Source organism: Cyprinodon tularosa, unplaced genomic scaffold, assembly GCF_016077235.1.
Source record: "Cyprinodon tularosa strain WSP-4 unplaced genomic scaffold, ASM1607723v1 ctg598, whole genome shotgun sequence".
Classification (NCBI taxonomy): domain Eukaryota; kingdom Metazoa; phylum Chordata; class Actinopteri; order Cyprinodontiformes; family Cyprinodontidae; genus Cyprinodon; species Cyprinodon tularosa.
In genome coordinates, this window is record NW_024039338.1 from 246,208 (window position 1) to 261,667 (window position 15,460).

At 42.0% G+C, this 15,460-nt stretch overlaps 1 protein-coding gene across 1 annotated transcript; it reads left to right on the forward strand.

Moving 5' to 3' along the window:
• Positions 1–753: 753 nt before the first annotated feature.
• On the forward strand, positions 754–5,043 carry LOC119797742 (cytochrome c oxidase subunit 5B, mitochondrial-like). The gene is made up of 4 exons (XM_038306943.1): positions 754–931; positions 2,852–2,922; positions 4,375–4,474; positions 4,681–5,043. Exons 1-4 carry the CDS (start codon positions 817–819, stop codon positions 4,791–4,793), a joined length of 399 nt encoding a protein of 132 aa, XP_038162871.1. The 5' UTR covers positions 754–816; the 3' UTR covers positions 4,794–5,043.
• The last annotated feature ends 10,417 nt before the right edge of the window (positions 5,044–15,460 follow it).

The following is a 15,460-nucleotide window of genomic DNA, read 5'->3' on the forward strand; positions in this document are numbered from 1 at the left end:
CAGATGTTAGAGCAGATATTGATAGAAATGCAGCAAACAGAATGATGGCATCACAGTCATATTTATGTGGGCACCAGCATAGAGTGGAGTTAAAGGAAATGAAATGGCAGATAATGCTGCAAAGGAGGCCACAGCAAGAGAAATCATGGATGTGTCAGTTAAAATGAGTAAGATTGAAACAAAGAACTTTATTAAACAGAAGCTGAAGGAAAGGTGGCAAAAGCAACGGAAAGAATAGAGGAAAGGACAGTTTGACACGATTCAGAGGAGAGAGGGAGAAATTAGATGTGCAGGAAGGAACAGAAGAGAAGAAACTATTATATCAAGGCTTAGGTTTGGGTACGCAGGATTAAATAGTACATTATTCAAAATAGGTAAACATAACAATGGCAGATGTGAATACTGTGAGAAACAAGAAACAGTTGAACACGTTATGGTATACTGTAGGAAGTATGAAAGAGAAAGGAAAGAATTGTTCAAAATCTGAAAATGGAAAGAATACAATTTGATTTAATAGAAATACTTAGAAAAACCTCAAGAGATAAGTGTTATGTAATTATTTTTCATTATCTTAGATTAATAAATGTAATTGAGAGGATCTGAATCTTATTTTGGTTTTGTTGATATTGTCTTGTTACTTTGATTGTGACTTGTTTGTTAAGTATAAATTAGTAGCCATTCTGATCCACACTCCATACCAGTTGGTGGCGGTAATGCTCCATTATGCTGCGTGACAACAGCCAGTAAGGTAGCCTAAAGAAGAAGAAGACCGTTAAGATCTTCCGGTCTGTGCTGGGACACATCTGTTGAGGACAAATGGCTGCAAGGTTACTGCTCCGCTCCGCTCTGAGAACCGCGGCGACGTGCCGCGGTGCCCGGGCACCGGCTCCGCTTCTAGCCCCGGCTCTAAGCCGCAGCATGGCAACTGGAGGTGAGGCCGACCCGGACACAGAATAACCTACACTGCAGGCTGACATGTTAGCTAGGCTAATCACTATGACGGTCGGACGCTCTCTTTTTCCATGTTTTAAAATGACAGGTTCGGCTCTGCTGTTTGTGGTAAAACATCCTGGTTGTAGGAGGTGGTACCGGCCATGTTTGGTTCAGGTCGGCTGGTTCTGAAGGTCCAAGTCCTCAGAAATGAAGCTAGAAGCTAACCAGTCACTTAGCATTAGCCTAGCCTAGCCTGGACCTTAGATAAGAAGGTCAGTGGTTCTGGAGAGAGCTGCTTGATGTTTAGTCTGATTGGTTCATTATTAGTAGGACGCGAGCGGCTCTCAGGAGTTTCACCCTCAGACAGGCGGCCCCTTAATTATTATTATTATTATTAAACACCATGGAACCCCGACCTTGATAGACAGTCAGACTGACACGCTCCGAGCCAGCTCCCATGTCAGAGGATGAAGAGAGCACATCCAGTTAGTCACAGTCAGAGAAACAGGACTACACTGAAAAACAGGCTGATGTCCAGCATCTAGAAGCAAAGGTGTTGATGGCAGCACCTCAGCTGATATTTCTCTCCAGGATGGAATCAGTGTCAGTTAGGAAGTTAGACTGTAGGATAGGGACTCATACTGATATTTATTTCCACCTCGGTGTGTCAGTAAGGAGCACAGACAGGTTCCCTATACTTTCTTTGTTCTTTAATTGTTATCAGGCGATATACATCAGCCTCTCCATATTCACACTGATACAGACGTCAGCATAGCTGAAACACCTGTGGATATTATTGTGTGGTCTAAAAAGGAAAGTAATAAAAAGATCAGAAATGCCTGCTGTATGTATTAATAAAAACGAATTAAAACGACTCACAATATCACTTAACAACATTTGCATCAAGAAAGTATGATAGCTTATCATAACCAAAGCTTAAACACTCTTAACATCTGTGCTTATCAAGGTTCTTTAAACAAACATTGCCTCAGCTGTGATTAGCATTAGCCTGTAGCTTCCACCATGAACACTCTTAACATTACAGAACTATTAATCAGATGCAACATGGATTCTGAAGGACAAGACAGAATCGATGCCCATTTATGTGGCATTGCATCATCCTATTATTTAAACTATAAAACATTAAATAACGCCACAAAATGCAACGACTCAATAATTAACATGTTCCGTAGTTTGCAGCCAAAGGTCATGGTTTACCCATTTATTGATATCTGCGCGTTCCGAACCTCGAGCTCGGTTGATTAAAAACGCTGCCAGTTTTTGTACAGTTAGCGGCGTCGGTTTCCAGAACTTTCTTCGCGCCGCCTTTTCTCTTTTACTCTCCATCTTTGAGACGCCATTGACTGACCTGTTGCTTCAGGCTCTTAGCTAGGAATGTTTCATAGAGTATTCACCTTTGTGAATCAAATCTTTAGGCTTAGGGAAGCCATGAGATCACTTTAGGTACAATATTATGTTTCATAGGATAATTCAAACAATCAGGAAGTGTAACTTATACTTACTGCTAAACATGTTACATATAAAACAGGTTTAACAATCTGCAGACTGAGGCATAAGTGGCTTACGGTTTCTAATATTCTTAGTACGTATCGCTATCTAAGAGTTTGCTGCCAGTATAGATGGAGGCAGCCCAGAGATGGCGGTAATGGTGCAGGCGATCCAATCATGGCTGAACCAGCATTAAGAAATAAAATTTAAAAAAGATCAACTGCCTTTGCTGCCTAAAAATAAGATCGGTCCTCCTGACAGCCGTACATTAGTTTGGACCGAACCATGAGCCTAACCATGTCCCAGATGGTGACGGGCTCATTTTGATGAGGTGTATCGGGTTAGTTTGACTCAGAGCTGGTTTGTCTGTTACACTAAGTCCTCAGTAGTGTGATCCTGTGTGTTGCAGGTATTCCCACTGATGAGGAGCAGGCCACTGGGCTGGAGAAGATCATCATGAAGGCCATGAAGGAGGGAGCGGTAACCTGTCTTCATCCTGCTAACTAATACCAGCTTTATCCAAATAACCCAGGCTTGTCTTTGGGGATAATTACAGTTTATGAAACAATGTTGATTTCATGTCATTTGTAGAGCCGATAAATTTTTTGTTTTGTTTAGATTCACGATTTGAATCGCATGTCTAAAATACTGTTTTTCATCTCAAGGTTCTAGGCTCATATTATAGAATATCAATCCTAGTCTTCAGTGAGAATCAATGAAGATGTAGAATTTCCTTTTCAACCTTTTTAACTTTAGGAAAAGGTGCAATACAGACCAACGTCCTCATATTAGCTACAATAACAGTAACACTTTTTTTACATTTTTTTAAAGGACACTTTTTACTTTTACTTGAGTAAAAATATAACCAAGTAGTGCTACTGTTACTCAAGCACCATTTTCGATATTCTACCCGCCTCTGTCTGTGAAATCAGGGGTTTTCTTCTATTTGTTTTAGACTCTGTTAAAACTCCTTAAATTGAAAATATTTCCCTCTGAGATGTAAATATTACGTTGGCCGGGAAGTGCAAACCAACAATACAAAATCTGAAGCACTTTTACAAATCTTGAAACAACTTTTCAGGAAACACTTTTACAACTGACAAATCCGACAGAAAGGGAGGGACTGCCTTCGGAACTTACCCGGAAGTGATAACCGGAGCGTTCATGATGATGGAAGCTAATCGAGTTGCGTTTTGCCCATGTTTTTTTTTTTTTTTTTTTTACCTTTATTTAACCAGGAAGTCCCATTGAGATTCAGAATCTCTTTTTCAAGAGAGACCTGGCCAAGGTAGCAGCCAAACCACAGGAAGGTCTCTTAAACTCTGTTAGAAAGCTGACATATATGAGCTGTTTTCACCGATCAGGAGCGCCTTGAAAATGGTCAGATCTCCTCTCTGGCTGCAATGCGTGCTCCCGACTCAGGGGGAACAGATTTTCACAGGGAAGCAGAATTTTGCACAAGACCTGCATCGTTCAGTTTGCTTTTCAGAGACCTCAAGCTGATGTGTACACCATGTAAACATGACATGTCTACGATTACAGCGTACAAGTGACCCTCATTATGCACTGCTGCAGCATATCTGGTTCTTCCATCTGTTCTGTACCATTTTAAAAACTCCAAGGACCGACCACAGGAAAAACAAAACCGCGTTAAACTGCTCATATGAGTGCCGCAGAACGGGCAAAACGCAACTCGATTAGCTTCCATCTTGGGTTATCCGGTTATCACTTCTGGGTAAGCTTCGAAGGCAGTCCCTCCCTTTCCATCGGATTTTGTCAGTTGTAAAAGTGTTTCCTGAAATGTAAAGTTGTTTCAAGATTTGTAAAAGTGCTTCAGATTTTGTATTGTTGGTTTGCACTTCCCGGCCAACGTAAAATATTACTGTGAACCAATCAATGGCTCCCATCATCCTCTTCCTCCTCTCTCTGCAGGATCCGTACAACATGATGAAGCCAAAGAGCTATGCTGGCTCCAGGGCCGACCCCCACCTGGTTCCCTCCATCACTAACAAGAGGATCGTGGGCTGTGTCTGTAGGTTGCTCTTCTTCCACCCATTAACTTTTAGGCTGCACTTGTTTTATTCCTGCTAGAAGTTAACGTTGCTCACAGGGAACAAGATTAAGCTCTTAATTAAAGACGTCCATCATCTCTGCTCCAATAGAACCGGTTTCTTTAGGGTTTAAGTTTTAAAACATTCCCGGGTTTCCTCTCCTCACGTCTTTGGTTGATTTGTGCAGGTGAGGAAGACAACACGGCTGTGGTCTGGTTCTGGCTTCATGAGGGCGAGCCCCAGCGATGCCCATCCTGCGGCTCCCACTACAAACTGGTGGCCCATCATCTCCCCCATTAACCTTTAATTGGAGCGATCTCCAGTTCCAGATGGGTTTGGTTTCCACGTTCTGCTTGGCGTTTTGCCCGGCCTGATGTTCTGCTGGATCACTCCATCCACCTGTTAACCTCAGCTTTTATTTTACACCTTACATGTTGAATCTGCTTTATGTTTTAGGGACCTTCATCTTCAGTTTACATTGACAGTTGTACTGTATCTTGTTACATTTGGACCACTCCTCTTATTTAACCAATAAATTGCTGAACCTGTATGTCTGTTTGCTTCAGGATGATTCTAGTTCCGATTTTTATTGTTTTAAGATTAAAATTACAAAGCGCTGAAATTGGTTTTCAAAACAACCTATCTCATATTTATACTTTCTAATCTAGGAATATTTTTGGTTGGTTTATTTCAAATCTCTTAAGCCGTGCATAAACCATACAATTTATTTGCCCTTTTTGGGCCGATTCCAGTCATGCAAGAAATTTTCGATCGGGCCGACTTTCAGCCTGATCGTGCGTCATGTAGTATACAGGGGGTGACGAGGGGCGCTTAGCCTCTCATGACCCCCTCCCCATCAGGAATCGTAAGGTTGGGAGAAAATAAAACATGCAAGATGGTCATGGGCAAACAGGGATGATTCTTCTTCTTCCTCTTAGATGAAAACCCAGAAGCATGGCGGGGTGTGAGTGAAATGGAATTCTTTCTGTAAACTGACAGACCGTAGCAGCCATGCTTGCTCAGGCATGTCTTTGTCTAAATACGTCGCTAACTTTTCTTTTTAGGGCTTTCAGTGCACAAATTGCCAAGGCAGCGTGTTTCACTCTAGTGAGCTTCATATTTGACAGGTTTTGTTGCTCTTCTACTCATTTGGCTTCTGTATAGATGAGTCGAGTAACGCCATCTCACTGCGGAGCTGAAGACGACGGGGTTTTTAGATGTACAGTATGAGCAGGTAGATCGCATCAGAGTGTCGGGTCGCACGGTGCGAGATCAAGTTCTGGCTCCTAATGACCATTTAGACAAGCCTGATGTATGAAAAATCTGGCAAGAAACGCTGACGTACGTTGGATAAGTTATGGGTCACTTTTGTATAATCAGAATCAAAAATACTTTAATAATCCCACAGAGAAATTACTTTTGTTACACACTCCAGTTATAGTTTTATATATATATATATCCAACTACACAAGATAATAAAGATAAAAAGATAAAATATGTACACATATAGCTCTTCTGTATGTATGTATATATACGTAGTACGTAGATGCATTTTGAGCATGCTCGAATGTAGTGCAGTAGCATTATAAAGTCTGGCAGCAGGGATGAATGACCTGCGGAATCACTCCTTTCAGTACACGGAGTCTGCAAGTCTGTTACTAAAGGCAGGGGTGGATTTAGGGAATTTGGGGCCCTAGGCAAAGACAGGCAGGGGGCCCTCTGAATTGAGAAGACAAAACATAAAACACCCATTATACAGATAGAGAAATTTTAACAGAAAAGACATGAATTATTTGATCTATGTTGTGTCTCTCTCTTGTTGTTTTCCTCCCTTTTTTTGTACTCAGCTGACTTTTCATGCTGCCTCAAAAGCAATGAAAGATTTTTTTTTCCAATCCCTAAGCTCACTTACAGTAGCTGATCAAAAAAGGCGATGGGAAAAGTAAACCCAGTCCTTCTTTTCACTGTAGATAAGCCATGATCTGCTTATCTCAGGGCTGTCAACTCTCACCCATTTCGGTGTCTTCACACACACTCACTCCATATTCCCAATTTCTCACACTAAAAAAATGACATACATTAAAACTCAACTCCATTCCACTTACATTTGAAAATACCATGGTGATAAAAATCCAGTCAGCACTAAGGTTTTATTAAAAACGCGAACACAACCGTCTGTATTTCCACCTATTCACTGTGTCAGATACTGAAAAAATACAGTATTGACTTATGAGGTATGTCGTTTTAATTTTTGTTATCTCATTTACACTAGGATAATTCTCTTTGTAAAATTTTGGAGATTTTAAGCAATCTAGTACTTGAGTAAATATGAATAAAAAATACAGCACCTAGCTTAAATTACTGCTGTGGAGTAGGATCACATTAAATGGTTTGTTTTCTTTACCTGATGCTTTTTTAAGTCTTAGTTTTAGTCCATGTTTTGCTCACAAGTGAAATAATTATTGCTCAGTCTAGTTTAATAATCTCCCGTTCACATTTAGGAGTAATTAAACCAACACAAATATTTTAAAACCCATAGGAGCTCCACAAAAAGAAAAAGAACCATTGTATTTTATTTTTGAAAAGCTCAGCCGCATTCAGAGAGGGTGTGCAGAACAACTCATTTATCCTGGATTCATAGACATATTATATTCATTTATCTTTATTTTTGGTTCATTGAATATGTTAAAAACTTAATTTCTATCACACCTTCCAAACTGAAACACCCAGAGAAGTGCTGTCTCCTGCCATGGTGAGTTTTTATAAAATCTACAGCCGTTTTGTCAATTGTAAGAAAAACGAATCACATAATGAATGAAGCTTTTAATCCTTAGCCTATTACCAGATATTTATACACAGTTTAGTTTGCATGGGTTCAGTGCCAGTAATCCAGGAATAGGTTATTAGTTCCCCATTGTTTAATTTACTTGAACTGCAGAGAATACTTAATGAACAAAGTTGTTAAATTCTTAGTTTAAAGCAGGAGTGCCCAACCTTTTTTAAACCAAGATCTACTTTTAAAGTTGATGGCATGCCGAGATCTACCAAGCCAAACACATCGGATGGGCAGTATTTGTTTCTTTATTTGCACTGGTGGAGAATAAACACTAAGTCCAACAAACCAGGAAATTATCAATTGTGTCAAAAAATAGGTTGCAAAAACAGAATTTAACAATCTCATAAGAACTTCACACCATATCTCTCTCTTTCTCTGTCTCACTCACTCATCTACGGAAGAGGATTAGAGCCACTGGGGGAAAAAAAAAAGGTAACTGATTCTTAAATTCTATTTCAGTTTAACAAGGGAAAGAAAAGTAAAAAAAAAAAGTTAACCGATTTATAAATTTTATTTCAGTTTAATATGGGGGGAAAAAAAGTCAGAATTCTGAATTTTTTCTCAAAATTCAGACTTTTTAAAAAGTGAAATCCTCTGAAAACCTCAAACTTTTAGCTGCACCTGTCCTCATCTAACGCTGACAGGGTTTCCTGTCCAAACTATTTCAAAATCTCACCCCAAGGTTTGGTCAAAAGCTGGCAGCCCTCTGTTATCTGTTCTCCATTTTTCATTTGGATGAAATAATAGCTGCATGAATCATGACAGCAGACAAGATAGAGGAGAGCAGGAGGCGGGGTTACCAATCTACTGGCTCTGGAGAGCAGAGTTCGCTGCTTTTAGATGTTGTCTCCAAAGTCTCCAGTAGCAGAAAAAAGTCTCTAGATTTGGCGCTAGGAGCTTTTTAGAAATCAAATTGCTAGAGGGGTCTGAAAAGTGGCTAAATATAGCGACTAAAGTGCTAAGTTGGCAACACTGCTCTTTGCATCGTATGTTTTCAAAAAATGGGGGGGGGGGGGGGGGCTCATTATCCTTCTGTTATTTTATTTTCTGATCTCAAGCAAGTTAATGAGTATATGTATATAAATGTGTTGCATGTGTGTTGATATAAATGAGAAGAGAAACACAAATGGCTGCAGCTGCCTGGTCGGGTGAAAGAGGCATGCATTGTGGAGTGGAACAATGGCCGCTGCCGCTAGCGTCATGCTGTGGACTTGGAGGCAGCATCCATGAGCTGACTGGATTCTCTGAGGCCCCGCCTGCACTGGACAAGTTGTTGCTGCCTTAATGTTTGTCTGTTATGCTGCGTTCACACCGGGGGCAGCTGGCGCGACAGAAGCAGCGAGTTTACATGCAAAGTCAATGGTTGACGCGCGTCAAGGCGCAGCAAAAGGTCCCGCGGCGCGTTTCGAGCAGCAAGCGCAGCGAGTCTGAGCAGCTGAAGCAGCGCGTCGGGCGCGTTTTGGCATCTGACGCGCGTGACGCGCCGCAAACGCGTTGCTGCTCGAGATGGAAAAATTGAATTTTTGCTGCTCGACGCGCCGCGTCAACCAATCAGAGAAGCTGATCTGGGAGCTGGCTGGGAGAGAGACACAGCGCTGATGACACAGACTGCTCTGATCACTTCTCTTAAACAGTTTATTAAAGCATAATTAATTTAAAATATATACATCTGCCGGCAGAATATGTTCGCTTTTATTATTCTGGTGCCTGCAGATCGGATTATTTAGATGAAAAACACCTACCAGCCACCGCGGTAAACCGCGAGGAGGCGACCCGACCAGAGGCTGCTGATTAATGGATTCCTTCTGTCGGCGCACCGCCGGTATGTGGGGGTCTGAGCGGCTCCGACAGAAATAACAGTGGGAGGCAGGATTGTAATCTGGATGAACTGACTCCACTGATGAAGTTTTCAGGTGTATTTTCTCACTTAAAAACATATTAAAACTACTTTATTCCCACTGATCACAGCAAATATAGCTGCAAGGCAGAGAAAGGATAGTGAAGCTCCGCCCAACGCGCGTCAGAGCCACTTTTGGACCGCGCAGCGAGAGCAGCAAAGCTGCTTCAGACGCGCGTCAGAATTCACTGGTACAAGCAGCAAAAATGAAGCAGCAGACGCGATTTTGCTGCTTTTGCTGCCCCCGGTGTGAACGCAGCATTAGAGTGACAACCAATATTTTTTTTCTTCATACGGTCTAATATTAACTTTTTTGTTGTTTTATAAATTCTAAAAAAAATTAGCTTTATGATTCAGCCTCTAATATTTAAGCGTAAAGCACTGTTTTCATTCTTCCACACTAGAAGCTAAAAAGGCTTTCAGTAAAACTTTTTGACCTGATACTTTCAAACAGGTTTCAGTTCTTCAGGAAATTCAGAGCAGTTCTTTCAAGTAAATGTGGTTTTATTATTGTTACCCGTGTATTTTTGATATTGTAAAATATGCCGTTTTTAATCAAGCTTCTCATTTATTAGTATCCATTCAGCCATTACATTTATCTCACATGTCTTTCAGTAACAGTTATCAAGTAGAACAGCGCCTCCTGAAACACGCTGTAGCCATTGTTAACAACTTCTCCAAAAAGAGGAGAAATGTCTGGAAAACTCTCTTCAAATAGCTGCTCAGCTCGGCATCAGTCTCCCTCTGGTGAAAATGGGTCAGAGCCAAAGGCGGAACCCAAAGTCAGGGAGGACCCCGGCTCCTGCGAGTCAGGGAGGACCCCGGCTTCTGCGAATCAGGGAGGACCCCAGCTCCTGCGAGTCAGGGAGGACCCCGGCTCCTGCGAGTCAGGGAGGACCCCGGCTCCTGCGAATCAGGGAGGACCCCAGCTCCTGCAAGTCAGGGAGGACCCCGGCTCCTGCGAATCAGCGAGGACCCCGGCTCCTGCAAGTCAGCGAGGACCCCAGCTCCTGCGAATCAGCGAGGACCCCAGCTCCTGCAAGTCAGGGAGGACCCCGGCTCCTGCGAGTCAGCGAGGACCCCGGCTCCTGCGAGTCAGCGAGGACCCCGGCTCCTGCGAGTCAGGGAGGACCCCGGCTCCTGCGAGTCAGCGAGGACCCCGGCTCCTGCGAGTCAGCGAGGACCCCGGCTCCTGCGACTCAGCGAGGACCCCGGCTCCTGCGAGTCAGGGAGGACCCCGGCTCCTGCGAGTCAGCGAGGACCCCGGCTCCTGCGAGTCAGGGAGGACCCCGGCTCCTGCGAGTCAGGGAGGACCCCGGCTCCTGTGAGTCAGGGAGGACCCTGGCTCCTGCAAGTCAGCGAGGACCCCTGTTCCTGCAAGTCAGCGACACCCCTGTTCCTGCAAGTCAGCGAGGACCCCTGTTCCTGCAAGTCAGCGAGGACCCCTGTTCCTGCGAGTCAGCGAGGACCCCTGTTCCTGCAAGTCAGTGAGGACCCCGGCTGCTGCAAGTCAGGGAGGACCCTGGCTCCTGCAAGTCAGCGAGGACCCCTGTTCCTGCAAGTCAGCGAGGACCCCTGTTCCTGCAAGTCAGCGAGGACCCCTGTTCCTGCAAGTCAGCGAGGACCCCTGTTCCTGCGAGTCAGCGAGGACCCCTGTTCCTGCAAGTCAGTGAGGACCCCGGCTGCTGCAAGTCAGGGAGGACCCTGGCTCCTGCAAGTCAGCGAGGACCCCTGTTCCTGCAAGTCAGCGAGGACCCCTGTTCCTGCAAGTCAGCGAGGACCCCTGTTCCTGCAAGTCAGCGAGGACCCCTGTTCCTCCAAGTCAGCGAGGACCCCTGTTCCTGCAAGTCAGCGAGGACTCCTGTTCCTGCAAGTCAGCGAGGACCCCTGTTCCTGCAAGTCAGCGAGGACCCCTGTTCCTGCAAGTCAGCAAGGACCCCTGTTCCTGCGAGTCAGCGAGGACCCCGGCTGCTGCGAGTCAGGGAGGACCCTGGCTCCTGCGAGTCAGGGAGGACCCTGGCTCCTGCGAGTCAGCGAGGACCCCTGTTCCTGCAAGTCAGCGAGGACCCCGGTTCCTGCAAGTCAGCGAGGACCCCTGTTCCTGCAAGTCAGCGAGGACCCCTGTTCCTGCAAGTCAGCGAGGACCCCTGTTCCTGCAAGTCAGCGAGGACGCCGGCTCCTGCAAGTCAGGAAGGACCCCGGCTTCTGCAAGTCAGGGAGGACCTTGGCTCCTGCAAGTCAGCGAGGACTCCGGTTCCTGCAAGTGAGGGAGGACCCCCCAGGCCCAGTCAAGGCTGTCAACTGACCTGACAGTAGGTTATTACTTGCATTGACTCATTGACCAAACAGCAATCCCTCACACTAAGCATGCATGCAGCAAAAGTGGAAAAGAAAAACTCTCTTTTATCAGCAGGAAACCTCCAGCAGAGGCAGGCTCATTGTGAGGCTGACTGGGGGTTCAAACATACAGCCATACAAAACAAACATGGAAGCACTGACCCTTAAATACCTTCTATGTTAGAAAAGCTAGTGGTAAACTAGCTCCATAGGTGGTGTTTCCTAGGAAAGAAACATTTAAGCAGGCAATCTTATCCAGTTTTCATGTTGACGAGAGCAGATCCAGTTCGCCACAGTAAAAGCTTCCGTAGCTACAGTTTGTCCAGGAGAGAAATGGGACCATAGTTAATCTTGTTTAGTAAGACAAGCTTTCTTTGGGACCTTTTATTTATCAACGAGTTAACAACAGGGCCTGTTGTAGGCTTAATTATATGAGGGTGCATTTTCATCAGTACACAATATGCCTCATGTTTATTGTTTTCTCCATGGGACTGCGCTAACAGTTTAAAACTAATATTAATTTGCATCTCAATCAAAGATGACATTTTGTGGAAAAATCTTTACATTGAAAAAAAAATACATCTTTTTCTGCATTCTGAAAATCCTCATAAGAAAGCAACATTTGGTACTGAATAAGCACATTTTTTTTTGTTTTCTGTGGGTAATTTGTGTTTTTGTTTTGTCTGAAAAAGTCTTAAGGGATTAAAAGGTCATTTCCTTTCTATTGGAATAGAGGACGGATGTATGTTACTACTTCTTTCTGCTCCTTTTATTCATTATTTTTCTGTTGTTACATTAACTATGATATTAATTATTGGATAAATGAAATAAAAACACAATGCAATTAAATAAACTAAGTCCAACTCCCCAAAAATGGATAGCCACTATCCTAAGATCTGCCAGGCTTTGTATCACACTAGGGATCCATTTCATGATGCAGGTTTACTAAAAACTCTTAAGTTAAATATATTATTCCAGTTCAGTCTAGGAGTGTGATTAACATGAGCCACAATCTTCTTTGCTATGTCTCTCTACTTTGTAGCTAAAGTGCCTTTTCTCAGTCTTTTAAACACAACTCCATTTTTTATTTCATTTTTTTGCATTTCTGCATTAAAATCTCTAGTTCCATTGGGGTGAATTAGGCACTTCATGCTTCCTGTTGTCATGGTGACTCGTCAAATCGTCAAATGTCTTTTCATACTTGTTGCACACGTGCTAAACTCTGAGTTGAGCTACTTAGAGGTGATTGAACCAATTCAAAGCAGCCGTGGTGAAAACGAAAACTTAAGAGTTCCTGACACTAAGCTAGTTCAATTTAGAGTTAAATCTAAGTTTGTTAAACCTGCTTCGTGAAACGAACCCCTGATATCTGAAATATATTTCTTAATAGTCAAAATAATACAAATCCTGACCAGTAACAATAGGAATATTGAAATCAGAAATTCATTTCTAGACATCCTTCATGCTTATTATAGATTTGAAGAGAGTAATTTTGTTTGAAATGGTCATATATTATTAGTAAAAATAATACATATCAAAACAGCTTTTCATAGCCTGTTTTACAATATGGGTTTATTTCTTAAATGGTATTGGATCAATTCATCTTTTTTTGGTGAAAACATCTGGTAGCAGGTGAAAATGAAGTCTAAAATCATTGTTCTATTAGATATGAGCCGTTCATCTCACGCATCCCTCCTCAGTTTGATTCTGTCTTCTTTACACAGTAAATACCAAGTGGTTGTTTGCAGCCTCTTTGAATGTGTTCATCCCAATAAATGGTCTTTATTAGAAATTATCAGTCCAATAGAAAGGATTCAGATTGTGCCAGTAGGATCAGCAGGTTGTAATCAGAGTGAATCCTAATCCTAAAGTAATTCCTTCCCCCCTGCAGAATTAATCTGTTTATGTGTAATTTGAAAGTAATTTCAGTAGTTCTTCATGTACTGTAAAAATAAATAAATACAGATAAATTTTTCTGCATGTCACTCATTAATTAAACCAAAGACAAATAAATTTCATATTCTGTCAACTGAGTTGTAGAATCCTCTCCCTATAAATAATTCTCCGTGAAATAATACCAGTCATTATTTAATAAGATCCTCTTCAAAACGACATGCAGTGTGTTTACAAAAAACGTAACGTGTATAATGAGCTAGTGAATTGTTTATTTTTTTTTATGCACAAAACTACAAAATCTGAATCTGAATGAATGCAGTGGGCTGCAGAATCACCAACCAGACAACATGTGCAGCAGATACATAGTTCCCTACGGGGTCACTAACTGACTTTTTGACTTTTAACAACACTTATCTACACAATTCAAACATATAAACAATTGATTTGAAACAAGTTTCAGTTAAAATTCCCTATTGAGGTAAAAATGAGTGTCAGCTAAAAATCGTTAAATGAGGAGCTGGTTCAAAAGGAGTTCTCCATCATCTGACACGGTACATAAAATGTGTTAAATGACAGTAAAACATTTTGAACTGCTGAAAGACAAGCTGCAACATCTCCACAAGGCTTGGAAATAATCATGGTTCAGTTAAAAAGTGATAAAAATATAGTCTGCTAAGAGATAAATACATAAATACATCTCAACCTGCTGATGGAGAAGATAAGCCGATAGACTCTAAAGAAAAGGCTGCAGCTTAACTTATCTATTAGAGAGACCAGAGATCCACTATAGGAAATTCACCTCATCATGCCATGAAGACTTGATTGAATGTACATGATAAGCCATACCTAAAACCAAACCTCACTTGGATCATCTTTAATTCTTATGAAACTGCTCAATAAAGGTAATTAAACCAAGGGGGTGGTTACAGGTTTTAAGAGGATACAAAAAGGACAAGACTTCCAAGCAGCAGCCTTATTTATTATACTGAATTTACAGATTTTTAATCAAAAGTAAACAGTATTGTACAATGTTTTATTCCGTCACCTGTGCACCGTTGTACACAAGCTCGTGTCATTTTACCTTTTTTTTTTTTTTTACTTCCTTTAAATAATTTCACCTTAAAAAAAAATAAAATAAATCCAGGAGCAAATGATGTGCATCCTCTAAAGTAAAGGGGGTGTTTACTGGGTATTAACTTAAATCGGGGCTCATGTTCTCTGCTGTTTGATTCTCAAACCAGACTTTAAATTCAAACACCAAAAATGTGGAGGATGATGGAAGGATGAACTCAATTTAGTCCTGATTTCATTTTAGGGGAGTAACTTAACGCACAAGTACCCAAAGGATATCCAGCCTAAGTTTTCCTCACTTACCTGCCTAATGTGATGAGCTCACGATAGAATAAACTCTCCACCATACAGGTGCTGGTCATAAAATTAGAATATCATGAAAAAGTAGATTGATTTCCGTAATTCCATTTAAAAAGTGAAACTTGTATATTATATTCATACATTACATACAAACTCATATATTTCAGATGTTTATTTTGTTTAATTTTGATGATTACAAATGACAACAAATGAAAATCCCAAATTCATCATATCAGAAAATTAGAATATTACTGAAGACCAATAAAAACAAAGGATTTATAGAAATGTTGGCCAACTGAAAAGTATGAACATGAAAAGTATGAGCATGTACAGCACTCAGTATTTAGTTGGGCCTCCTTTGGCCTGTATTACTGCAGCAATGCGGCGTGGCATGGAGTCGATCAGTCTGTGGCACTGCTCAGGTGTTATGATAGCCCAGGTTGCTCTAATAGTGGCTTTTAGCTCTTCTGAATTGTTGGGTCTGGTGTATTGCATCTTCTTCACAATACCCCATAGATTTTCTATGGGGTTAAGGTCAGGAGAGTTTGCTGGCCAATTAAGAACAGGGATACCATGGTCCTTCAACCAGGTACTGGTAGCTTTGGCACTGTGTGCAGGTGCCAAGTCCTG

What these genes read in the sequence shown, in the direction of transcription:
- LOC119797742 (XM_038306943.1), top strand. Translation starts at nt 817, where the DNA reads ATGGCTGCAAGGTTACTGCTCCGCTCCGCTCTGAGAACCGCGGCGACG. An exon ending in AGGCCATGAAGGAGGGAGCG is followed by an intron (nt 2,923 to 4,374) that starts GTAACCTGTCTT and finishes CTCTCTCTGCAG; the next exon opens with GATCCGTACAACATGATGAA. An exon ending in GAGGATCGTGGGCTGTGTCT is followed by an intron (nt 4,475 to 4,680) that starts GTAGGTTGCTCT and finishes TGATTTGTGCAG; the next exon opens with GTGAGGAAGACAACACGGCT.